The sequence below is a fragment of the Myodes glareolus genome, chromosome 1, assembly GCF_982192425.1.
Source record: "Myodes glareolus chromosome 1, mMyoGla1.1, whole genome shotgun sequence".
NCBI lineage: Eukaryota > Metazoa > Chordata > Mammalia > Rodentia > Cricetidae > Myodes > Myodes glareolus.
Window position 1 is genome coordinate 84,588,235 of NC_142026.1, and position 27,903 is coordinate 84,616,137.

Below are 27,903 nucleotides of genomic sequence, written 5' to 3' on the forward strand. Positions count from 1 at the left end.
CTACCTTTTTATCTTATCATATCTATATCCTCCTTTTTTTCTTTTCAAAGTAATTCAACAAGCTACCCTTTTATCTTATCATATCTATATTCCCTACATTTCAAAACAAAAACCTTTAATCTAATTTCCCTTGTTTAGCTTTTTTCCTGACCATAGCCAATAACAACTTGTAACCAATCTCCTGAACAATGACAAATATCCATAATCAATTAAATAACAAAAAAACCATACTCCCCACCTCTTGGGAATGTGGGCATCCTATTCTTAAATTTATATCCTGCTGTCTGGGGCAAAGGTATCTTAAGGAGATCTTAAAAAGAAAACTTGTCAAGTCCTGGGAAAGTAAGCTGTATCATTTGTTGTCCAGTCTCTGCATAATGGGAAACTGCAGGGTTTGTCTCAAGTCCTGGCTAGAGTAGTCTGTTAGGCTGTATCACCTCAGCTAGTAACCTCAAAATTACTCTGAGAAGTTTGGAGTCTAACACTGATATTTAGACAGTGTTTTTCAGCTTAGTTGTGTTATCATACTCTGGGAGGAATCATCATTGTGGGGCCCTATCCTTCTTATGGAGACTTCAAAGGTCACTGTTAGGCATTCTCATGGTTCACTGCAGAAAACTGATAGAGCCTCAAGTCAGTTTCTGTTTTTGCCCCTCAGAGTTGAGGACTAAACCCAAGATTTGTGCCTGCCCATGGAGCTTACGCCCTAACCACAGGCCTAAACTCTTAATCATGGGGGAAAAAAAAATCTGTTTTCCAAGTCTTTTACCTTTTAGAAAAGTAGCATAAATCTGAAAAAGCATTTCTACCCAAAAAGGTAAGAATACATATTTATTTGTATACTCCACAAAGCTTTTGTTTTTAGACATTTGTTCAAAATGTTTTCATGAACTCCTTAGATTTACACTAAAATGAAATTCAAGGGCAAATTTCAGTGGATGAGGATGATGATGATGATGATTATGTTTTCTTCGATTTGAAGTAGTAAGATTTTTCAGAGATATTTTAATACAGTTTCTTTCCTCTAAAAAGTTTTATATTTTGTTCTATAAATACATATGCATTAGCCAGGTGTGGTTGGCACACACCTTTAATCCAGCACTGGGGAGGCAGAGGCAGAGGCAGAGGCAGAGGCAGGTGGATCTCTGTGAGTTTGAAACCAACCTAGTCTACAAAACAAGTTCCGGGACACTCAGGTCTATTACAGAGAGAAACCCTGTCTTGAAACAACAAAAACAAAAAGGCAGGGCTGGAGAGATGGCTCAGTGGTTAAGAGCATTACCTGCTCTTTCAAAGGTCCTGAGTTCAATTCCCAGCAACCACATGGTGGCTCACAACCATCTGTAATGAGGTCTGGTGCCCTCTTCTGGCCTGCAGACATACAGACAGAATATAGTATACATAATAAATAAATAATTTTTTTTTTAAAAAAAAAAAAGGCCATTTTAACTCACCACCCAAGAAAATCTTCAGGAAGTTAACAGAGCATTTTAGACTCAATGACCTCAGGTTCACTACAAATCCTCTGGGCAGTCAATCATTCAATGAAAGACTCTAACTTCACATAAAAGAAAGCAGGATGGTACAAGGTGCACTCAAGGTTGTGCACATTCATGCATGCACACACAGAAATAGAAATCTAGATCCCAATATTATCTCCCAACAAAAGACATAAGACTGAGAGTTGGCACAAAATAAATCAACAGATTATGACCTGGGCACAGTAGTCGTGCCTGCATCCAAGCACTCAAAAGACAGACTAAAGATTTTAAGTCCAAGCTCTACATAGGGAGCTCCCTGCCCACCAGGGCTACACTGTGAGTTAATCTCAAAAAATAAAATGAAATAAATGAAATAAAATGAAAGTATGCACCTATATGAAGATGTACAAATAAGCTTTATCTTTTGGAAATGACTTATTTTTTCAGCTTATCTTATTATGGTTATGGCTAGATAGCAAGTAAAGACATTACATTCATCATCAAGGTTAAATGTGAAAGAAAAACCTTAGCATAAACGGAAGAGGAAACACAGTAAAACAGAAAATCTAAAACTGTAAGCTCTCTGTCTTCATATAAAGCAGCAATTTCCTAATGAAAAAACTATTCTTCATTAAATGTCTAGACAACAACAGGGAAGTTAACACCACAGAACAAATGTAGGGTTACAGAAATCTGGAAAGTTACTTCCACCAGGTGGAGAAAACAGAAACTAGGATAACACAACTGGAAATCTTACTGTATCAATATTCACCTTACTCACTGATTTCATAATTAACACTTAATAATAAAAAATGGAAAAGATACTTGTTAAAGCTAAGACTAAACAAAATTGCTTAAAATACATGTAAAGATATACTTTTATTATGTAAAGATATATTCAAACACAGTAATTTATTAAAAATAGAATCAGAAATAAAGTCAAAATTATAACTATTTTGAGCAAAAGCAAAAGCACTATTTTCTACTGCATCTGCCCAGATTAAATGTTAGTCAGAAGGCCATACAAAATAGAAACCAGTGTTTTCCTATAATACTGCATGTTCCAAAATGAAAAACTTCTCACTAATTCAAGTTTTTAATACAAATGCATGCACTTCCTTTACCATCTTCATGGAGGAGTTTACCGTTTTGTGTCCATTCTGGCAGGCTACATGTAGTGCTGTCTGCCCCATTGCATCTTCAACATCCACGTCACTGACATGTTGCACAAGGTCATGGAGGAGTTCTGTCCGCCCATTCACAGCCAGCCAGTGTATCTGCGAAGCCATTTCATTATTAACATTTGTGCAGTGGCGTTTCCTTAAAAGTCAGTACACAAAAATCACTATTTCTCTATTGAGCACTATATTCAAAGAACACTGTAAAAGTTTTTCCTGCTTTTAAATGAGAAAAAACAAATGGATCAAGACGCTGGCTATACCATGAAATACTACAAAACTCAAGAACTGAAGAATTAAAAAAAAAAAATCCTCGACTGAGATCACCAAATACTCTGCTTCTTGGATGACGCTAGCCTCTAAACACAGCTGTTGCTAGAGAAAACAGGGTAGTATTCTTTCTTTTCCGGAAGCAAATGAATATTCAAATAAAACATACTTCCTGTAGTTAGGAACAGTAAATTTGTCCTACACTAATAGTAAAATACATAAGAATAATTTTTTAAAAGAACTATAGAATACCTATAATACTACTGAAAGACAATGTTAAATTTCCAATTAGGAAGAATAATGGAAGCTAGGGAACAAACCTGTAACTGCAGCACTGGCAGGAAGGGACAGAAGATCAGGAAATCAAAACCAGCCTTAGCCATACAGTAAATACAGGCTAGCTTAAATTACAAGACACCCAGTGTCAGGAGTATGTCTTTAATCGCAGCACTGGGAAAGCAGAGGCTGAAGGATCTCTGAGTTCCAAGCCAGCATGGTCTACACAGCAATTTCCAAGACAGCCCTGATTTCCAGAGAAAATCTGTCTCAAAAGAGGAAAAGAAAGAAATCCTGTCTCAAAGGAATTGTTCCAGTTTGTGTTTGCTGCTGCTATAATAAAATGCTGGCCTAACAACTTGCAATAGAAGGGTTTATTTGGCTTACAGTTCCACACTGCACTCCACCACTGAAGGAAGTCAGGACAGGAACCCAAGCAGAAACCTGGTGGCAGGAACTCATCCCAGACCATAGATGAATACTGCTTACTGGCCTGCTTCCCCTGGCTTGCTCATCTACCCTTCTATACAGCCGAGTCCTACCTACCCAGGGACAGTACCATCCACAGTGGGCTGAGCTTCCCACATCAATCACTAATCAAGAAAATGATAGACCTCATCCATACACAAAGAAATAAGGGCAACTAAGGAAAGCTGGGAGCAGCAGAAATCATCTTCCCCAGGGAAGAGCACAGAAATAAGCAGTCTAATGTCAAATAATCAGTCCTAAAACATGCACACAAGTAACACTCCAGGGACTGAACAGGTGTGTGTGTATTATTTAGACACTGTACTCATATGCACACATATTCATACGCACAAATAATTTTTTATTTTAATCTTTTAAGAAAAAAAGAAGAAACAAAATTATCTCTTCTGGCATGCCCACAGTCCAGTCTGATGGAGGCAAATCCTTAAATGAGGGTCCCTCTTGCCAGGTGATTATGATCTGTGTCAAGTTGACAGAAATTAACAATATGGTTCATATTAAACTCCTACTTGGCATATATATATGCTTCAAGTACAATACTCAGAACTAAAAATCGGGGTTTATACAGTTTTCACCTGACTTTTTCCCATTACAAACATCAGGACACACTCCACTGATTACATATCTATCAGCTTCTACACGCTGCACTAAGCAGCAGTGGAACCTGTCCATTACGACAGGGGTGAAACACAAGCTTTGGAAGCTGAAAAGCATGTATTACATTTTATCTTGTCAGATAATATTTATTGTCACGTCATAACAAAAAACAGAATCCTAAGTAAGAGCAGAAGCTAAGTAAGAAGGCATGTGAGGGGGCTGGAGAGGTAGCTCAGTGATTAAAATCACATAATGCTTCTGCAAAGCAACTGAGTCCAGTTCTGAGCACCCACATGGTAGCTCACAAGCATCTGAAAATTCAGTTCCAATGGATCTAATGTCTTTTTCTAGCTTCCAGAAGGGACCAGACATACTATCAGATAGAATATTAATAGAGATAAAATAAAAATAAAGAGACAACAGAACCCCTAAAAGGCTTCAGAATTGGTAGTTGAGCAGCATGGGCCTCCTGAGAGAGAAGACAGAACATACTTCACATGACAAACACATCAGCTGAAAATGTGTCCAATACAACTTCAGGCTCTCAGATCCCTACCACTTACCAACTTAACAAGGACAGGAAACTAATCTAATTAATTTCATTAATCTCACAAAATACAGAAAACAGAGTTAAAATCTAAGAACTTTGAAAATTACAGACTAAGCATGTGGAGTCAAGAACATATGACACACCTTAAAAGGGAAATTAAACGCAAGTTTATATTCTAAACACTGACTGAGACTATGGAACATTCTTCCCTACCAGCACCAAGAGTGCGAACACCTTCCTGAAAGTTTCTCTGAATAAAGTGATGGGCTTGGGGTTAACAGACTAAGGGAAGCGGCAGCAAGGGAAGGTCCTAGGCAAATCCCAAATGATCACCCACACTGCCGCCTCTGGGAAGCAAACAGGAATGCAGACCAGGCTTTCAAACTGCTTTCCCATGCATCTAATTTGAAAGATAACACATAAAGTAATAAAAATAAAACCTAAAAGCAAACAGAAAATGGAACTATAAATATTGTAAAACTTACTTTAATACTCTCAGAGAGAAAACACACTGACTGTACCCTTAAAAACAAGAATGGTATACTAATTTTTTAAATGAAAAGTGTAAAAAAAAAAACCTTTCAGAACTCAATACTGTGGCAGGAATATGCAACCTCAAAAAAAGATTCAAAATTATATGTTATGACATTCCTGGCCAGCAAGGGGCAATGATCTTCTAGCAGACATCCATCGGAGGAGGGGTGAGTTAGCTCCTGGCCCACGGAAGAAGCCCTGGCAAGGAGGAATTCAGACTTTCCCTGACCCCCTTTACTCCCTGGTCACCCTGCAGTGGTGGCTCCACCCTGCGGAGCTCTCCCGCCTCCCATCCCAGCTTTCATCCAGGTACACCTTCCTCTCTTCCTCCCTTCCCCCTGGGGCCATAAGATCTCCCCAGCTCCACTGACTTGCACGCTGGGCCTGGGCTGTGGGCACAACCCAGCAGAGGCAACTCCTGTGTTTTGATAGCCTGCCTGAGGACAGGAGGGTCCTGTGTCAGCTCAGCGACATTACTGGTCAGCAAGGGGCACTGATCTTCTAGCAGACATCCATTGGAGGAGGGGATTTCTCCACCTCAGCTGCTTGCGAGCTGGGCCTGGGCTGTGAGCACAACCCTGCATGAGGGAGTGCCTGTGTTTCAATAGCCTTCCTGAGGAAAGGTAGGCCTTCTGTCAGTGAAGTCTCTGCCCGACAAAAGAACCTGACCCGGTATCAGAAGATCCAATAGAAAGCATTTGAAGGAAGAGATGGGCAGACGTCAAGGCAAGAACTCCTTCAACAATCTGAAAAACAACATGAAAACACCAGATCCCAACAACCCTACAATAGAAGGACTTGAACACCTTAATCCAGAAGAAGTAGGAAAAAATGCCATTATGAAAGAAATAGAGTCCCTTAAACAGGATATGAATAAATCCCTTAAAGAATTGGATGAGAAGTACAACAAAAAGTTTGAAGAAATGAGTAAAGAAAAGGATGAGAAATATAACAAAAAGTTTGAAGAGATGAGTAAATCCGTGAATCATACACTGGGAAACCAAGAAAAAACAATCAAACAGGTAATGGAAACAGTTCAAGAATTGAAAACTGAAATGGTGGCAATGAAGAAAACACAAACCGAGGGCCGGCTGGATATGGAAAATCTAGGTAAACGAACAGAGACTACAGAATCAAGCATAACCAATAGAATACAAGAGATAGAAGAACAAATCTCAGATGCTGAAGATACCATAGAAAAAATAAATGCTCTGATCAAAGAAAATAGCAAATCCAACAAATTCTCATCAAAAAACATTCAAAAAATCTAGGACACAATAAAGAAAACCAAATCTAAGAATAATAGGGAGTGAAGAAGGAGAAGAACTGCAGATCAAAGGCCCAGAAAATATATTCAACAAAATTATAGAAGAAAACTTTCCCAACCTAAAGAACGATATTCCTATGAAGGTTCAAGAAGCATACAGAACACCGAATAGACTGGATCAAAAAAAAAAAAAACTCACCATATAATAATCAAAACACAAAACATACAGATTAAAGAAAGAATATTAAGAGCTGCAAAGGAAAAAGGTCAAGTAACTTATAAAGGTAAATCTATCAGACTTACACCGGACTTCTCTATGGAAACCATGAAAGCCAGAAGGTCCTGGATAGAGGTACTGCAGAAACTAAGAGACCATGGATGCAAACCCAGACTACTATACCCAGCCAAGCTATCATTCACTATCAATGAGGAAACAAAATATTCCAGGATAAAAACAAATTTAAACAATTCGTAGCCACAAATCCAGCCTTACTGAAAGTAATAGAAGGAAAATCGCAACCCAAGGAATAGAACATTGCCAACACTGCCAAAAACAACTCAGACATCTAGCGACTCAAAAAAGGGAAACACACAAACTCTACTAAACAAAAAAATAAATACATAAATAAAATAATAACCGGAGTCAACAACCACTGGTCATTAATATCACTCAGTATTAATGGACTCAACTCACCTATAAAAAGGCACAGACTAAGAGATTGGATAAGAAAACAGGATCCAACATTCTGCTGTTTACAAGAAACACACCTCAACCACAAAGACAGACATCTACTCAATGTAAAGGGTTGGGAAAAGGTTTTCCAAGCAAACGGTCCTAAGAAACAAGCGGGTATGGCCATTCTAATTTCCAACAAAATTGACTTCAAACTAAAATCAATCAGAAGAGATGGAGACGGACATTTTATACTCATAACAGGAACAATTCATCAGGAGGAAGTCTCAATCCTGAATATCTATGCCCCTAATATAAAAGCACCCACTTATGTAAAAGAAAAACTTTTAGAACTCAAGGCAGTCATCAAACCACACACACTAATACTAGGAGACTTCAACACACCTCTCTCACCAATGGACAGGTCAATCAGACAGAAACCCAACAGAGAAATAAGAGAATTAATAGAGGTAATGAATCAAATGGACTTAACAGATACCTATAGAACATTCCACCCAAATAGGAAAGAATATACCTTCTTCTCTGCAGCTCATGGAACTTTCTTGAAAATTGACCACATACTCGGTAACAAAACAAACTTCCACAGATACAAAAAAATATTAGTAACCGCCTGTCTCTTGTCAGATCACCATGGAATAAAGTTAGAATTGAATAACAATTCTAACACCAGAAAGCCTACAAACTCATGAAAGCTGAACAGTCAACTACTGAATCACCCCTGGGTCAAGGAAGAAATAAAGAAAGAAATTAAAGTCTTCCTGAGTGAGGTAACCCAGACCCAAAAAGAGGAATATGGTATGTACTCACTCATAAGTGGATTCTAGCCATAATTAAAGGTCTTTGCGCCTATTATTCGTGATCCTAGAGAAGCTAAGAAGGTGAACCTGAAGAAAATCATGTAGTTTTCCTCCTGGATATTGGAAGTAGACAAGAGTGCCAGGCAACCTTGGGTGCATGTGGACAGGAGTGGATGGAAGGGGAGAGGGTTAGAGAGAAGGGAGTAGGGGAGGAATGGGGAAAGCTTGGGGGATTGTGATGGGGGGAGGGAGGAAGGATGGATATGGGAGCAGGGAAGTATATATCTCAACTAAGGGAGCCATTTTAGGGTTTGCAAGAGACTTGATTCTAGAGGGGTTCTCAGGTCCAAGGAGAGATCCCCAGATTGTTCCCTGGACAGCAGAGGAGAGGGTGCCTGAACTGGCCTTGGCCCATTACCATACTGATGAATATTTTGCATATCACCTTAGAACCTTCATCTGGTGATGGATGGAGATAGAGACAGAGACCCACATTGAAAAACTGGACTTAACTCCCTAGGTCCAAAGGAGAAGCAGAAGGAGGGAGAACGTGAGCAAGGAAGGCAGGATCAGAGGGAACCTACACCCGATGATGAATGGACATTGAGACAGAGACCCACATTGGAGCACTGGACTGAGCCCCCAATGTCCAAATGAGGAGCAGAAGGAGGGAGAACATGAACAAGAAAGGCGGGACTGTGAGGAGTGTGTTCACCCACTGATACAAGGGGACTGATCTAATGAGAGCTCACCAAGGCCAGCTGAACTGTGACTGAATGAGCACGTGATCAAACCGGATTCTCTGAATGTGGCCAGATTCTCTGAACGTGGCTGGCACGGGGACTGTCTGAGAAGCCACTGATAATGGCACTGGGACTTGTTTCCTCTGCATGTTCTGAATTTTTGGGATCCTAGTCAGTATGGATGCTCACCTTCCTAGACCTGGAGGGAGGGGGGAGGAGCTTGAACTTCCCACAGGGCAGGAAACACTGACTGCTCTTAGGGCTGGAGAGGGAGGAGGAGAGGGAGTGAGGGGAATGGAAGGTTATTGGGAGATGGGGCGGAAGTGGAAACTTTTATAAATTAATAAAAAAATAAAAAACACAAACAAAAAAAGTATAAAAAAAAAGTCTCCCATGAGTCGGGTGGTGGTGGCAACATGTCTTTAATCCCAACACTAAGGAGGCAGAGGCAGGCATATCTCTGTGAGTTCAAGACGAGCCTGTTCTACAAAGTGAGTTTCAGAACAGTGGGGACTGTTTCACAGAGAAACCCTCTCTCAAAAACTTAAAAAAAAAAAAGAAAGAAAGAAAAAGGAAAAGGAAAAGGAAAAGGAAAAAAAGAAAGAAGTGCACAGAAAGAAATGTACAAACAATAGAAAAAGTGGTACTTGGCAAAAATTGATCCTCTGAGAGGCTTGCTTTTCAAACAGTGAGAGTTATAGAGAGAGGGATGAGGAAATCAAAGTCATAATTACTGAAAAGTTCTCCTGAGTTCCCGTTATGTGAGTTTCTAGGTTAATAGTGCCTGAGTATTACCAAACAAACGGATAAAACATAGAAATAAGACATATTATAGTGAAATTTTAGAATGCTCAGGACAAAGTAGATTGATTATATTTTTTTTAAAAAAAAACAGCCTTAATATAAAGAATCAAAAAATAAAATGCCATCGAACAGTAAACCGGAAGACAACAAAGCAACACTCTGAAAATACTCAGGGAGAACAATGAAGTTTAACCTAGAATTTTATTGTGAATTATCAGGAAAATAACAAACTAATTCAGAGCCATATTCTGACATACCAGATGGCAAGAAATTTACCACTCACTGATTTCCTCAGAAGATGTACTCAAAGGAACAGAAAGAAAAGGGAAATCTCTAAACTGGTGAGGAAAAGGAAGACTCTGAAGTGGACCTAGAATCCAGTCAACTGGGCACATGCTGGACAGAAATTCCTGTAAGACATGAATCCTGGGTGTGCTTTAGAAAGATGAATAAAATAGGTCAGAGAGAGATACCCTGTCTCAAAAATAAATAAATACACAGCTAAATGGATAGCAAACACTCTCAAAATGATAAAAGATCAAAAAAAAGTTGAGATCTGAAAAGAAGTAAAACTATCTAGTTACAGGTTACATTGTCTATGTAGAGAACACCAATGAATCCATAAAACCAGAACTAAGCTCAACAAGGTTGTAGGATATAAATATCACACACACACACACACACACACACACACACACATTTTTGCAGAAGGTCAAGGTGATGGCTTCAAGGGTAAAAACACTTGCTGTGAGAGCTGAAGACCATGAATTTGGTCCTAAAACTTAGAGAAAACGACAGGTGTGGTGGTAGACATTTGTGAACCCAGCATGCCTATGGGAGTCAGAGACAGGAAATCTGGAAGCTCACAAAGCAGCAGAAATAAAAAAGGCCCTCCCCACTGGACCAGGATATATCCCTAGTACATGAACTGGCTTTTTGAAGCCCATTTCCTTGCTCAGCCTAGACACAGGAGGAGGGCATTGGTCCTGCCTCAAAGTGGTGATGGGACAGACTTCTCGTTGACTCCTCATTTGAGGCCTTGAGACCCTGTGGCTCTGAGGAGCAGATGGGGGTGGGGTGAGGAAAAGGTTGGGGTAGCGGGATGAGGGAAGGGCAGGAGAACTGGGACTGATATGTTAAATTAAAAAATAAAATTTAAGAAAAAAAGAAAGAAATCAAAGGCCTAATGAGCAAATTTGATGTAATATCAATCATATCCAAGTACTTCTGTAGGCATAAATAATTAATGCAATCTTCACACACACACACACACACACACACACGGGGGGGGAAGAATTACTCTTCTAATATTAAGACTTACCGCATATAGTAATAATAATAACAACATGCCTACATTAATAAAAATCAAAACTGTGTGGTACAGGCAGAGAAGCATATACATCACACAATAATAATAATATACCTACAATAATAAGAATCAAGACTCAAGGCTGTGTGGTATGGGCAGAGAAGCATATGCATATATCAGCACAACTAATACATAGCCTAGAAAGGACTACACAAAATATACCCAGATGAATTGCTGAGAAAGACACAAATCAGTTTCATGAAGTAATAAATGCATACAGTGTTTGTCTGTCTATCTGCTTGTTTGTGAGACAGGGATTCTCTGTGCAGTCCTGAACTCACACTGGCTAGTCTTGAACTCAGAGATAAGACTCCACTCTGCCTCTGGAGTGCAGAATTAAAGGTGTGTGCCACCACACCCAGTTATAAATACAGAGATAAATTATGGATAGACTATAACCATTCAACAACCAGTACTAGTGGAACAAAACATTCAATCACAGACAAAAATATTGAGCCTCAACCCAAGCTTCATATTTCATAAAAATATTAAATGAAACTGCATATGTAAAAAAGTACAACTATTAATACTTTCAGGGAGGAAAAAACCTTCAATATTTAGGGATAGGCAAAGAGTTTCTAAAATGCTATCAAAAGCATGATGTACAAATTGAAAAACCTGTCAAAATTAAAATCTTTTACTCCTCCTGTGACCCAGTGTAATGTCACACGCCTGTCATTTCAGTGCCTGGGAGGCTGAGGCAGGAATATGTTGAGTTTTAGGGCAGTCTGAACTACATAATGAGACTGTCTCTAGAAGAACCCTGTTAAGTATTTGGAAGGACAAACTAAAGATTTAGAAAAAAATACTTGGAAATAACATATCTAATGAAGGGGCTAGAGAGATGGTTCAGTGGTTAAGAGCACTGGCTGCTCTTCCAGAGGTCCCAGATTCAATTCCCAGCATCTACACGACAACTCACAACTGTCTCTAACTCCAGTTACAGGGATTCAACGCCCTCTTCTGACCTTAGTGGACCATTGCATGCATGTGGTACACAGACAAACATGGCAAACATGCAAGCAAAATACACATACACATAAAACTGGCAATGATACAACCTCTATAGCCAACGGTTGAGTTAGGTAGTGTGCTTTTTAAAAGCAAGCATGAAACGCAGTATCTTCATTCCTAGGCAATTATCCTAAGGAAATATAACCTATACATTACCATACGCTTCTGTCAGCTTTACTGACAATAGCCAAAAACCCAAAGGACTCCAAAGTCTTTTAACAGGTAAGGAGTTTTAAGGGCAGCATGGACATCACACAATTCTATCCAGCATTATAAAGGAACAAACTTTTGATATACATAACAGCCAAATGGAACTCCAGGGAATAAACCCAAAATGAGCCAAGCCTGAAAGCGTCAGTACAGTAGGATCTGTTAATTAGCATCCTTGTAATGGCAGAATTGTAGAAACCGAGAGTGATGAGTGGTTGCCAAAGGCTGAGCATGGTGAGTGAAGGAGAGGGAAAAGAAAGGTGAGGAAAGAGTAACACACGAGTATTTATGGTACTATAAATCTTTAAACTATGACTGTGGTAATAATCACATGAACACACAGGCCATAGTACCACACAGAACTCAGTTCATACAAACACATGCAAATGAAACTGGAGAAACCTCAGTAAGATGGACTGTATCAGCATCCTCGTTACAGGACCACATTATATAGTTTTACAAAATGTCCAGGAAAACTGATGGAAATGTGACAGGATCTGTACAGACCTGCAGTCTACAATTACCTCAATATTTTACAGGTAATTATCGACCATAGAACAAAATGCTAAGCAAGGAAAAGAAGTTACTACAGCAAATTCTTAGCACAGATATGCACGGTGCTAAATATGCACTAAAATTACACTGACTGTATTGGAAGAACATGAAAAATGTGCTTATAAATGAAGAAATGAGTGGGGAAATGGAATAGATTCATCTCCAAATGTTAAGTGGTAATGCCTAAAGCCAAAATGACTACCATGCATTCTCCAAATATAGAGACACATACACAGCGTCCACATGTACTGAAAGAGAAATTCTAAGGAGATAGGAGGCTTAGACTGAGAACGTAAAGGAAAAAAGGCCAAGAGACCTTCCTTGTGAGAGGCCTTGCAATAAATCATTTTAGGTAGATGCATCATTATTTTTTTTAAATAAAAGACTTTAAAATTTTTCTATTCTATCTTCCTTAAAGTTCAAGAATGAAAAAAAATTTGCAGACACTAAACTATGCAATTAAAGTATGATAGCCATCAACATTTTAGCTTGCCTCAATTTACCATCCTAAATAAAGATCTATGTCAGTCCTAGGGTATTATAGCTCTATGGTGCATACCGCATCTCTAAGCATTCTGAATTCTGAATACAAGATCACCTTATGAGTGATGCTAATACAGACAAATATGGATTTTCACAGGAATTACAGATTCTGTTCATGATTGGGCCCACTCTATACCTAGCCACTAACAGAATACTTCAAATCTCAGGGAAGCTTTCTCTTATGCCATACATTAAAAAAAAAAAAAAAGATGTAATAAAAGCCAGACATGATAAATCCCATCATACAGGAGTTGAAACACCTTCTGCTATGTCTTCACTACAGTGATTATCTCTACTTCAAAAATAAATACTACCCAAATAAATTATAATTACTTGATTAAAATTATGTGATTTTTTAATAATCCCTTCAGCAGTATCCAATACCATTTTCCAGTATGTAAATCAAAAGTATGCTAACTCATTTTTGCATGGAAAATGATAACAGCAAAATGGATTTTGAAAACTAATGGTTTAAATATAATAAAGTAAACCTGGAAGGATATGGATGCTAACAGTGGTTATCTGAGTACAGAGTATATAGAGGGAACTCTCATTCCCTCTGTTACATAAAGCCATAATGGAAAACAGTTCCTGTATAATGAACTGGTAAAATACTTTATTTATTTGTTTGTTTGTTTGCTTTGTTTTTGGGTTTTGGCACAGCGTTTCTCTATGTAATCCTGGCTATCCTGGAACTCACTATGTAGACCAGATTGGTCTCAAACTCAAAATCACAGAGCTCCAACTGCTTCTGCCTCCCAAGTGTTGGAATTAAGGGTGTGTGAGACCTTGCCCAGCCCAGCCGGTAATACACTTCAACAGAAAACTCCCCTAAAAGTCCGTGACAAAAACTACAGGAATAAGGCTTCAAAGTGAATGAACATTATAAATCTAAAGACAAGATGAACATGATAAATACTACTTTCTTAATAAACTCACTGGATACCTCACAAAACTTTACAGAAGTAACCTGTAGAAACACTTGTGCTATAATTTACACTAACAGCACATTCACCATTATTTTCCAGAGTATTTTTTAATCTCAGATGAAATTGATACCACGTACTGCTGTAAGGCCTTCATTATTACAAATGTTGACATCCGCACTGTACTCCAGTAATTTACTCATGCATTTCTTCTGTCTGAAAAGAAGAAAAGACAGTAACGGATAACTAAGACGGGAAATGTACAAAAGACAGCTACTGACCTGTAATACTACATACAGCCAGTATTAGATAATATTTCCATCCACCACTTCACCGCAGCTCCAATATGTAAATGAATACTACTTTGAAATAAAACAGAAACCTGTTTCTATGACCCAAATGACAGATTAAAGAAAAACTACAATCTGTTTTTCATTTCACTTGAACAAATTATCATCCAAACTTCTAAAGAATTTCTAGTCTTGACTAAATAAAAGAAATTAATAGAAATGTCAAGCTTTGGCTAACCAAATGGAGTAACAATCTTCATTTGAAATATAAGAAGATATACAATGGGCAAAGAAAAATACTATACTGTTGTAGCCCTACTTTCACGATTGTAAAATGTTTAAAATACTAAAACAGATTGTAAACACAAAACCAGGCTGGAGATATAGCACAGTGGTGAAGCATTTGCATAGCATGTTTGAAACCCTGGGTTTAATCCCCAGTAAGATTAAAAATCATCATCGGAGGAATGGTATAATGCATATATATGTACAGCTATCACCCACAATATTTAAAAATTATGTTATGTGGTAAATATATCTAACATACAATTTATCATCTTAACCATTTTTGTTTGATGAATTGACTGATTCTTTGAGACAGGGTCTCAATATACAGCCCTGGCTGGATGGCCTGGAATTCACTCTGTAGCCAGTCTGGTCTCCAACTCAAGAGATCTGCTACCTCTGCCTCCTAAGTACTAAGACTAAAGGCATGCCCAGCTCATCTTAACCATTCTTAAGGGTACAGATCTATATGGCATTTTAATTATTATAATGTCTTCTAAGATTGAAAACTATTCTGTTACCTGCATATACTAAACTTTCCTCATCTACACATCAGTTGACAGACTCTTGGCTACTCCACATCTGGCCATTATACACAATGTTTACATACACATAATGACAAAAATTTTTGGACTTTTTGATTATTTCTGGACATGAAAAGGCTAGATCATACAGCAATTCTACTTTTAAATTTCGGAGACTCTATCACATCGTTCTTCACAGCAGCTTTACCTAATCTTACATTGCCACCTACATGGGCTCTAATTTCTCCACAGCCTGGCCAATGACTTGTTTCACCATTTTATAGTGGAGCTGGTACAATGTTTTGTTTCATGGTATGTTTTTTGATACTCACTATTTTAGAGTGGAGTTGGTACAATGTTTTATTTCACGGTATGTTTTTTGATAGTCACCATTTTATAGTGGAGCTGGTATAATGTTTTGCTTTATGGTATATTTTTAATAGTCAGCATTTTATAGTGGACCTGGTAACTCATTAGTTCTCCATTTCCCAACTACTGATGCTAAGCATCTTCTCATGGACTCAATGAACTTTGTGTGGCCTTGAATAAGTGTCTATTCAAATAAGTCTTCTGTGTTTCTGAACTACCTACCCACTTCATTTTGTAATTTAATTCAATCTTAGTTACTTTCTAATATTTATCTTAAATTTACATTCATTAATAATACCTGCTCAAGATTTCTGTGAACTAAATAGAACTACATACTTTTTAGAGATTCATTTTCTATTGGTAGCCCTCTGGCAATCTACTTAGGAGACAGACAGACAGACAGATAACTAAGATATATTCAGCACTGAATTGAGGAGCTATGATATAACCTGTGACAGGAAGCTATTTATAATCTAACTAAACAAGTCATAATATAGTATATCATGTATGTATTATATGATGAATACAGTATTATCATACAGAAGCATACCAAACACAATATATGGTATATAGAGTACAAACAGATTTACTCAACTAGTTCAACAACTTTTTGTGTCATGTTTAATCATATTAGTGCTAACATAGTCAGTTATACAGAAAATCTTACTAAAACTTTCTCAATTATTAATAAACATTCAACCTGAGAGTAAATAAATAACTAGCACAGTAAAACTACTTTTCTGTTTTGAATTTTGCTCTTGAAGCAGAGTTAAATATTATTTAAAAATCTGCATTATACTCAGAGAAATGGAAAATAAAGCTGAGAATAAATGCTGAAGTTTGCATTTATTCTTACTTACAAATTTTATCTAAAACATTGTGTTTTTTCACACACTATCAAGATGTTTCTCTGCCAAAGCACCTTCTGATTGGTTTAATAAAGAGCTAAACAGCCAATATCTAGCAAGAGAGAATAGGAGGAACTTCCCACCAAAGACATGAACTCTGGGAAGGAATCAGAGGGGCGGAGATCCACCAGGAGATGGAAAGAAAGCTGGATGTATACTATATTGAGGAGAGGTAACAAGCCATGTGACAGAACATAGATTAACATAAACGAGTCAATTTAAGTTATGAGAGCTAGTTGAGAACAAGCCTAAGCTAAGGTCAAGCTTTCATAATTAATAATAAGTTTCCATGCCATTATCTGGGAGCTGGTGTTCCAAAGAAAGTCCAACTACAGTTATTAAATTTTAAAAAATTCTGTTCCAAATGTACACTTATGATTATGTCCATCCAGATGGAGTTTTAAAACCAATTTAGAATCCAAGGCAGACCATTGGAACAGCTTCAAAACAAGCAGTGAGATGGAAATGGACCAGGAAAACAGACCTGAGAAAGCATTTAAAGCAGGCTGGTTGAAGAAAAGTAACAACGTCTAATGTTCTCCCTTCCAAAATCAAATCACAGAAGGTGCAGGGCAAGGTGACAAAAATCTATCTGCCTTTCTTGTTTAATAACCACTATCACTACTTTCCAGTCTCTGTCAAAACAACCGAACAACTGAGCAGCTCTTTTGCTAAGATTTACAGCTAAAATACTGATGCAAGTTTGCTCTTTATGAACTCATAATTTACCCTCCAAATACTCTTAAAATCATGTTTCAAATCTGACTAATCTGCAACCTACAGATTAATGATGTTTTCAAAGTCTTTCCTTTTAATATTTAATATAATTGGGAGAAGGCTGGATTTCCTACATAAAGAAACAACGATTTTCCTGCACATATACTTCAACAATTATAGGAGGCTTCTAGTGGTCTACATGACACAGAGCGCTAAAAAATATAAATGGGATTTTATTAGAAAGGAGATTTGGGCATGATGGCTCTCACCTACAATTCTGCCACTTAGGAGACTGATGCAAGAGAACTGCTGAAAATTCAAGCCAGTCTGAGCTACAAAGACCTTGTGTTTAAAAGGGAGTGAGGAACACTAATGGTGACAGGAGAAATATGAAAGCTACAGCAGACCAACGAGCATATACTATCCATCTCACAGCAACAGTTGACGAAGCAAAAGAAAGCAAAATTAACCAGCAATAAAGACAAATTTCTTATAGGATTTATACTTCAACATGGACAAATTTAACTGTACTTATAGTATAAGTGCCTCCAGAAGTACTGAATACTCAGTCACTTATCAGCCACTTAGTAAGCACTTCCATATTAAACAAGGCAGCCATTCCATAAGAAATAAAAGTTATGATATTTATTGAAAGTCATACTACTCTTGGTAGACATAGGGAGTCTGCACCTTTTCATCTTGTTGATTGCTAAGTGAATTATGTATTATCTGCTCTACTTCTGAACCTTCAAAATGTTAACATTTTCTGTGACTGTTGACAAGAATTATGAAAAGTATTTTGTATGTCCTACTTAAAAGGGCTTTATCTCAGAAGAACTATACCTAACAGTCTTGTGGAAGACCAAGACCATCCTGTCTTTCAAGCTTAACACTTATTCCTTGATCCTCACACATTGAGTCTAAAAGAGCTTTTTCATTCTTCCCATGTACCAAGCTATCCTTTCCTTTGTAGATATTCAAAAATATTCTAAGATATATGACCATTCAAAAAAGATCTCTGCCATTATCCTTCCAATATAACTAATGTATCTAAAAGGCAATGAATAATTTATGACTTTGGATGTGACATATTACAAAATATAGTTGTCTAATTGGTACTTTGTTACCTATCAAAAAGGTATACAATCAGAGGGTGCTAGAGAGATGACTCAGAGGTTAAGAGCAATGGCTACTCATCAAAAGGTTGTGAGTTCATTTCCCAGCAACCACATGATGGCTCATAGCCATCTACAATGAGATCTGGTGCCTTTTTCTGGGCAGAACACTTTATGCACAATGAATATTTTTTTTAAAAAAAGTGGTGCATAGGAACAACATGCAAGCAAAAAAAAAATACCACCCATATAAAAGATATACAATCAAATTGGCTCATTCATGATGTGGGGCATATCAAATAGACTTTAGACCAAATACTACACCTTTCTTCTATCTGACCTTGATATAACTATGGTTCACATCATCTTGGTTCAATATACATAAACTTATATTAAAAAAACTTTGACCTGAAGTTAGTAAGATGGACAATTTTATCTCCATAGCCATTTCACATATGGAGCTACGTCAAGTATATAGAATTCCTGTTCAGAACAAAACATAAAAATATCTGTAAGATTAATTAAAAGATACACAATAGGAAGTAAACTGACAGAGAAAATTTACAATGTCTGAAAAAGATTTATAAATCTAAACTCATCAAGCAAGGAATATTGTGGAACAATCTTTTCCTACACTATGAATATGTATTACTCACATTTGTTAATAAAAAGCTGACAGGTCAGTAGTTGGGCAGGAAGTTAGGTGAGAAAGCCAAACTGAGAATGGATGGGGAAAAAGAAGGGTAGAGTCAGAGGAGATGCCAGCCAGCTGCCGAACAAGCAGGATGTACAGAAAATGAGGTAACAAGTCATGAGCCACATGACAAAGCAAAAATAGAAATATGAATTAATTTAAGTGTAAGAGTTAGCTAGAAACAAGCCTAAGCTATCGGCCAAGAATTTATAATTCATATTCAGTCCCTGAGTGGGTTATTTGGGACTGGGTGGTCAGGATACATCCATTTACAAAGGCCTAGATCAAAAACTGCTTCTTTTCATTTTAAATTTCCATCATTTTAGTATCATTTTTTAATCCAACAGAATTATAATAAACAAATAAATACCAGTGTGTTCTAGACTGTTTTCTATTGCTATGTTAAAATGATGATCAGTTTTGGGATGAAAGGGTTTATTTGAATTACATGTCTCAGTCACAATCAATCACTGAGGGAAGTCCAAGCAGGAACTCAGGGCAGAAACTCAAACAGACTATGGAGGAGTGCTTCTCATACAACCCAGGATCACCTGCCCAGCAGTGGCACTACCCACAGTGGGGTAGATCCTCCTGCAGTAATCATTAATCAAAAAAATGCCACACAAACCTGCCTACAGGTCAATCTGTTTGAAGCATTTTCTCAACTGAAGTTCTCTTCTTTCCAAATAACTCTAGCTGTCAAGTTGACAAGGAACTAACCAGCACATGGGATAAAGGCAAAGAGACATAACACCTACTGAACTACATGGCAGAAAAAGACAAGAAAACACGGGCATAGTAGGGCTTAAAATAGCACACAATTGCAATGATATTAGTCAGTAATGATCAGAACATTATCAGGAAGAGGCCAACAAGGTGCCGTCTTTAAGGTTTCACATTTTGGAAATACTAGTAGTGTGTTAGTTCTCACAGCTGTCAACTTGAAGAGGTCTACAGTCAGCTAAGAAACTACTAGGCATGCTTTCAGGGATTATCTTGATTCGTTAATTGCTGTGGAAGCCCTGCACTATCTGCGACTGAAATCCTGCCTCCATGCCTATGTAAGGGGCATAGATCCTTCCAGCTGTCACCACCTTAACTTCTACACCATGAAAAACTAAAAACCCAAGCTGAGCAAAACAAACCCTTTCTCCCTTAAAGTGCTTTTGTCCAAGCACTTTATTAGGGCAACAAGAAAAGCAACTAAGACAACAGCTAAATGAGAAACAGATGGGGACAAAGCTCAGCAGTTGGACAATCCTAAGCAGTGTCAGCAAATAAATAAATAAAATGAAGACTAGCTTTAGTATTGAAAACTACCCTTCACAAAAAGATTACTCAAACAATTCACTCTCCAACAACTATAAACTGCATAACATATTAATAACTTATTTCCACTAATAAAAGTAACTAAATAGTTTTATAAATAAGCCAAGGAGAATGGAAAGATTAACAGGGAAAGAGACAAGGAAAATACCAAATAGACTGTCCATATAGCCAAGTAATAATAAATTTCCATTTACGAGACAAAAACTATCAGAGGAAAATTCAATAAATTATTAAATTTTAAAGAGAAAAGTAAATTCTTAAGAAACTAAAAATAAGGCTCGTCAGTGGTGGTTCATGCCTTTAAACCCAGCAATAGAGAGGCAGAAATGGGGATCCCTGTGAGTTCAAGGCCAGCCTGGTCTGTGTGTGTGTGTGTGTGTGTGTGTGTGTGTGTGTGAGAGAGAGAGGGGGGGGGGGAGGGAGAGGAAAGAAACTACTAACCGTTATAACTATTTCTGTAATTTTCTTCAAGATAAATGCAAGGAAGAAGAAAATCAAGAACGAGTTCCTTCTGTTTCATCAGGACTGATGGTGCACCATTAGAAACAGGAAGCTTACCCATTTCTAGCAGCCAGATGGAGGGGTGTACAGCCTGAAATATCTTGATAGTTAGGATTTGCTCCTTTCTTTAACAGAAGAACCAGGCACTCCACAGATCCACAGCTAAAACAATATTAAAAGACAGTTCAAATACATTCAACAAACAGCAGTTATAGACAAAATTTAAAAACAAAATCAAATACATATTTAAGGTCCCAATTCACTCATAACAAATATTATCCCCTACCTTCAAGATGTTACATACTACTGTGAGTAAAAGCTCAAATAAAGAAGAATAAATCATTAGTTTTGAAAGAAACTATACAATAATCTTGACTTTCTAATAGCTACTCAATAATGAACAATTAGTTTCAAGGCTGCCACCTAAATCCTGAAAGGTCAATCGGTGCCAGGTCGCGTGGATAAAAACAATACTCCCATCCTGGTAAGAAGAATAAAACCGCCGAGTCCACAGGCATCCACCACGCCCTTTTATCCCTTACAATGGTAAGGCAAAGGAAATGTTGGTGAATGCACTCTACACACATCTGGACAATCCCTATGCCTCACCTAAAACAAGCTATGATCACACAAACATACGACATGAATTCCACATCACAGCTAACAATTTACAGAGAGAATACACAGCACGCCAAGAACTAAAGAAGACAAAGCACCCTTGGCTGTCAGCTGCTGTTAAGACAGATTCAAGGCTAACATCCCGCTCTAGACCAGAATTAGTGACAAATATCACAGGCTTACTTTGCTGCAATGTGGAGCAAGCTTCTCTTCACACGTCCAAACGCATAATTGACATCAAATTTTGAATTTGACAGGAGTTCAGAAACGGATCTATATACCCCAATAAGATAAAAAGAGGAACTGATATGTAAATAATAAAAACATTTTAAAATACATTAAAACAAGTTAAGAGCTCTTTGCCAACAGTTGTTAATTCCAACGGTTCTCTAGCCACAGAATGACAGTTAATACGACAAATGAAAATCCTGAGAGCGTGAACCAAACCTTACCTGTGCTGATCAGCCATAACCATTGGCATTAATGTGTAAACAGCAGTTTCATTATCTGAGTAAAAAATAAACAGAAAAAGAATTAAAACTATCTCCTACTTTTGCAACAAATGACACAAATGATTACAGTTTTCCTAGCTGCATGTAAACAGAAGCGATTGGAGAAAGCCAGACCAGCAGAGAAGCAAAGCCACTGCAGATTTCACGGCACAGAATTCTCCCTTTGTGGCCTGTGCCTTCCACACTGTCCAAGAAGAACTTAGCTTGCCCACAGTCTAAAGAGTAAATCGGAGCTCTAGTATCTCCTGGAACCTGAGCAAGTGACATTTTATTTCCAATGAGGTTTTTTTTTTTTCTTTTCAACACGTTTTATTGTAATTAGGCATAGTCTGGAAAATTTTTTAAAAATTTAGGATAGTTTAGCACTCCAATTTTAAATACTAGGGTATTAAAAGATATCTATGTGCTAGAAATGATTTTTAAATGTTAAATGTATGCCAGGCATGGTGGCTCTACCCATTATCACAGTACACAGGGGCACTGCTACACAGTGAGCCCCAGGCCAGCCTGGGCTACAGAAAAGACTGCCTCAAGAGCACTGCTACACAGTGAGTCCCAGGCCAGCCTGGGCTACACAGTGAAACCTTTTCTCTCAAAAAACAAAACAAAAGCCAAAACGGGGTGAAAGAACAATTGAAGAGACAGGAGTAGGGGGGCAAAAGAACAAATGAGGGATGAAAATAAAAGGAGGAATGCTGGGAAAGACGAGCTTAAGAGGAGAAAGGGCAGAGAGATGGGGGAGATGGGAGAGGAGGAGGGCCAACCAAAACCAAAATGTGTAAAAATGAAAAAAACTAAGGTAACACCCGAAGAAAGCGGAAAGACGGCTCAGGGTTAAACAACAGTAGCCACTCTGGAAAGAAGGAGAGTTCGGATCCTGGTGCCCACACCAGACAGTTCACAGCTACCTCTCATTAGCTCCAAGTGATCTGACCTCTGCTTCTGTCCCTCAAGGCCACTCGAACACACTTAAGCACACAATCACACACTGTCACAGATGCACAAAAATAAATAAACAAAAACTTTACTAAGGAAGAAACGTTAAATATATACTTATTGCAAGTTGAGTGGTGGTGGCACACACCCTTAGTCCCAGCACTCTGGAGGCTGAGGCTGACTGGAGCTGTCAGTTCAAGGCCAGCCTGGTTTACAGAGGGAGTTACAGGACAGCCAGGGCTACACAGAGAAACACTGTCTCAAAAAGAAAAAAAAATTGGGGCTGGAGAGATGGCTCAGTGGTTAAGAACATTGCCTGCTCTTCCAAAGGTCCTGAGTTCAATTCCCAGCAACCACATGGTGGCTCACAACCATCTGTAATGAGGTCTGGTGCCCTCTTCTGGCCTGCAGGCATACACACAGACAGAATATTGTATGCATAATAAATAAATATTTTTTTAAATTTTAAAAAGTGTGTGTGTATATATACATGTATGTCTGTGTGTATGTATGGGTGTACTTATTGCTTTATATACTTAAGACATTCATATCTTTATGGCAAAAATGGAACTCAAAAGTTAAAAATCACATCTACAGGGCAGGGAAGATGGCTCAGTAGGCAAAAGCAGCAGCTGTACAAGCATGAGTTTCTGAGTTCTGAGCCCCAACACCCACATATAACAAAAGTGTGCCTGGAACCCTCAGCACTGTCACACTTACAGAGGAGTGGCTGGGGCTTGCGGTCTAGTCTTGCCTCCACATCCAATGGGAGGCCCTATCTCACAGAAACAAGGTGGAAGACAAGAGGAAGGCAGCCACTATCGTCCTCTGGCCTCTGTGAACATGTCATACACGTATATACATACACTACAGACACACAAAGTCAGTTTCTGAGGTGCCATATTACATTTATGTTATTTTTTAGTTAGTATTTTGAGTTTATTTTATACATTACTAATGGTATTGTATTATTTTAGAGATTTTACTTGGTCTTTAAAATACTGAGGCTTATACCAAAGTATCTTCCAAAAATTATAATGGAAAAAGAATAAACTTATAATAAATAACCAAGCAACTACCACTCTAATGGATTAATAACAGGTGTTATCACTAGAGATAACTGCTACGATCCAGAGGAGGGCATATTCCCCAAAATGGGCAACCTCCATCTGATTCTGAGGAGACATCTAACAAATCCAAGTAATGCCACAATGCATGACCAGTCCTCCTTAAAACTATGAAAAGAAGCTATAAAGAATGACTGAGCTGGGGAAGACTAAAGAATGCAAACAAATGCAGTGCAGTATCCTGGAGTACATGCTAAAACAGAGAACAACGGTGGGCAAGCTAACAGTCTAGGTGGAATCCATACTAGTATTGTGAAAATAGTAATTTCTTAGATTTGATAACTACTATAGTAGCCCAAGATGTTGATAGAAAAACTGGATTTTCTGTAAGCCTAATAACAACCAAAAATGATTTTTGTTTATGATACATTTTTTCTTATTGTGAAAAAACAAACACGCAATGTTAGTCATTTTCAAGCATAGTCGTAACAACAGATTTTAAACTTTTTCTAGAAGTTTCTAGTGTCATTAAGTCTTTTTGTTTGTCTGTTGAGACAGGGTTTCTCTACATAGCCCTGGCTGTCCTGCAACTTTCTATGTACCGCAGGCTACCCAAAACTCACAGAGATCCACCAGCCTCTGCCTCCCAAGTGCTGGGACAAAAAGAATGCACCACAGCACCCAGCCTGAGATATCAGATGCTAATAATGGCATTTTGATTGTGTTTTAAAATTATGTATTTAGAAATATAGGACTGAATCATATATAGGGAATATAGAAATTTACTACTGTTCTATTATTTTACTATTTGTGAGTGTATACATGAAAACTAATTGTTCGTCAACATTCACAAGTTCAATATGCAGATATAATTCTCCCACTATAAAAATAATACTTTAGTGGCGAAAACATACTCTGTCTTTGGGGGATGTGGGTGAGACTGGGTCCCAACAGACTGGCCTTGAACTCTATGTAGCCACAGCTGGCCTCCCGCCTCCACCAAAGGCAGCACTTTGAACACCACATACAGGAGATCTTTTTTTATCATGCTGTCTTATAAAGCAGACATTACAATCCCTAGTTTACCCCTAAAATCTAGCCATGCAATGTTGGCATTTAAGTGACTGATTCTAGAGCTCCAAAAGTACATATTCCATAAGAGTCAGTGTTCTGGCTACACACTATCCAAAAGGTCTACAATTCCATTCTTAACATACGCACTATACTCAAGTTATTTTATTCATTTCTTTAAAATGCAGATTGAGTCTCAGCAAACTATTCTCACTAACTGCCAGCTAATCATCATCATAAGCTAAAAATACTGTCCTAAGTCTCTGCTGACATCATGGCATTCTTTCTACAGTATACAGTCTGTGCTTCTAAACCACAACAATTCCAATCAAGTAACTTCGCAACAGTCATAAACAGACAATACCTGTAACTGTGAATCTCAATGTTTTAATCATGAAAATACAAGCCTGGCATGGTGGCACACACCTGTAATCTCAGCATTTGGGAGGCTGAGCCAAGAGGATTGCCTTGAGTTTGAAGCTCACCTTTGAGTACCAGGCTGGTCAAGGCTTACACACTGACTCTATCTCAAGAAAACAAAATAAAGTACACAACTTAAGTGCATTAAAAGGTCTGCATTAATGATATTCAAAAATTTTTATTTGTATTAAAATTTAGGGGCAGATCTTATATTTTGAGTCATATCCAACCTTAAAAAGATACAGATCATAGCCAGGCATGATAGCTCACACCTTTAATCCCATTCAGCATTGAGGAGGCAGAAGCAGGAAGATCTCTGTTGGGTTTAGTATAAATAAAATCTTAATATAATTCATGCGAACCTTCTGATGCTCACTAAGAAGCTGAGGGGTGAGATTCTTTCACAGCTCTTGCTTTGGCCAGAAGTCACAACGGGACTTCATTTGAGTGCTCCAGCAATGGTCATAAAAAGGAAAGCAGTGTTGTTTTAAAGCTAGCAGTTCTCCTGACCATGGTTCAAATATATATGCTAAATTACATTCCAAGCCTATCTTATTGAACAAACTACCCTCACTGTAAAGCTGTGTAATCTAGTGTTCTCCACATAGAGTGCAATATACCTGAGCCTTCCAAAGTTCACTGTGAAGCCATATCGCTGACATAATTCTTTGCCTTCCCTCTTTTCCTCTCACAAAGTCAGTGTTAGTGTTAGTGTTAGTCCTGCGTGGGATGACGCAACAACGTGCTCTCCATTGCTTAGTAGTACTGTCAGGTACCTCTCAGGACCCAAGTAGTAAATCAAGTTTCTACAGACTAGTGCTGTGCAACAGAGAGAATTTTAGGGTGAAAGCTGGTTAGAAAAATCCGACTGTAATAACTTATTCTAATTATAATTAGACACTTATGGACTGCTAAATTCTAACATGAAAATAATCTGATTATTTCTTAAATTAAGAAAGATCTTAGAGCTTCTGTTCAGCTTTTTATTATCTGTGTGTTTGTGTGCGCGTGCACATACATGTGTGTTCCAAAGCACACCACTGATTCATCTCACCCATCCCCGATTGGCCTTAAAACGCAACCACAATTTGTATATTTAGAATGGCCTGGGTCCACAGAAAGCAGGGCTCACAGGGGCTCACAGAGACTGAAGCCACAAACATGGACCCTGTATGGGTCTGAACTAGGTCCTCTGCATATACCTTATTATTGTACAGCTTGGTGTTCTTGTGGGACTCCTCGCATTGGAAGTGAGGGTGTCTCTGACTCTTTTGCCTGTGCTTGGGACCCTTCTCCTGCTACTGGGGTTGCTTCGCTCACCTTTAATATTAGGGTTTGTGCACAGTCTTACTGTATCTCATTAGGCCCTGGAAGGCCTGCTCTCTCTTTTATTTATTTATTTATCTATTGGCTTTGTTTTGTTTTTTGAAAGGAAACAGGAGAAAAAAATCTGGGAGAAAGGGGAGGTGGGGGAAGGTCTGAGAGGAATGGAAGGAGGTAAAACTACAGTCACAACATAATGGATGAGACAAGAATAAAAGTTATTTTTAAAAAATAATAGCCACAAATGATATAAAATATCTTGGATTAATGCTAACCAAGCAAGTGAAAGATCTGCATGATAAAAGCTTCAAGGCTTTGAAGAAAGAAATTGCAGAAGATATAAGAATACGGAAAGACCTCCCATGCTCATGGATCAGTAGGACTAACAGCAAAATGGCCATCCTACTAAAAGCAATCTACAGATTCAATGCAATTTCCATCAAAATTCCAACACAATTCTTTATAGATTAAGAAAGAACAATACTCAACTTCATATGGAAAAAGAAAAAACCAAGGATAGCTGAAACAATCCTGTACAATAAAAGAACTCTGGAGGTATCACCATCCCTGAGTTCAAGCTATACCACAGAGCTATAGTAATAAAAACTGCATAACATTGGCATAAAAAGACTGGTTGATCAATGGAATCAAATCGAAGACCCAGACATAAATCCACACACCTATGGACACCTGATTTTCAACAAAGAAACCAGAAATAAAATATGGAAAAAATAAAGCATCTTCAACAAATGGCGCTGATCTAACTGGATGTCAGCATGCAGAAAAGCATAAATATATCAATTAACTATCATCCTACAAAAAACTCAAGTCCAAATGGATTGAAGATCTCAACACTAAAACTGATAGAAGGGAAAGTAGGGAATAGCCTTGACCTCACTGGCACAGGAGACAACTTCCCAGACAGAA

The 27,903-nt window shown here is 38.0% G+C and overlaps 1 protein-coding gene across 2 annotated transcripts in view; it reads right to left on the reverse strand.

Moving 5' to 3' along the window:
• The window catches only part of Hace1 (HECT domain and ankyrin repeat containing E3 ubiquitin protein ligase 1), a 112,808-nt gene that overhangs the window by 80,763 nt on the left and 4,142 nt on the right, over positions 1-27,903 (reverse strand). Inside the window, exons 2-6 of one of the 2 annotated variants that reach the window (XM_085691078.2) lie at positions 22,100-22,154; positions 21,831-21,920; positions 21,087-21,191; positions 14,438-14,513; positions 2,627-2,758 (exon numbers count right to left, since the gene is read on the reverse strand). In XM_085691078.2, the coding sequence (XP_085547204.2) occupies positions 2,627-2,758; positions 14,438-14,513; positions 21,087-21,191; positions 21,831-21,920; positions 22,100-22,154 (458 nt within the window). The remainder of the gene's footprint in view (positions 1-2,626; positions 2,759-14,437; positions 14,514-21,086; positions 21,192-21,830; positions 21,921-22,099; positions 22,155-27,903) is intronic. The other variant, XM_085691084.2, reaches the window with a different exon arrangement.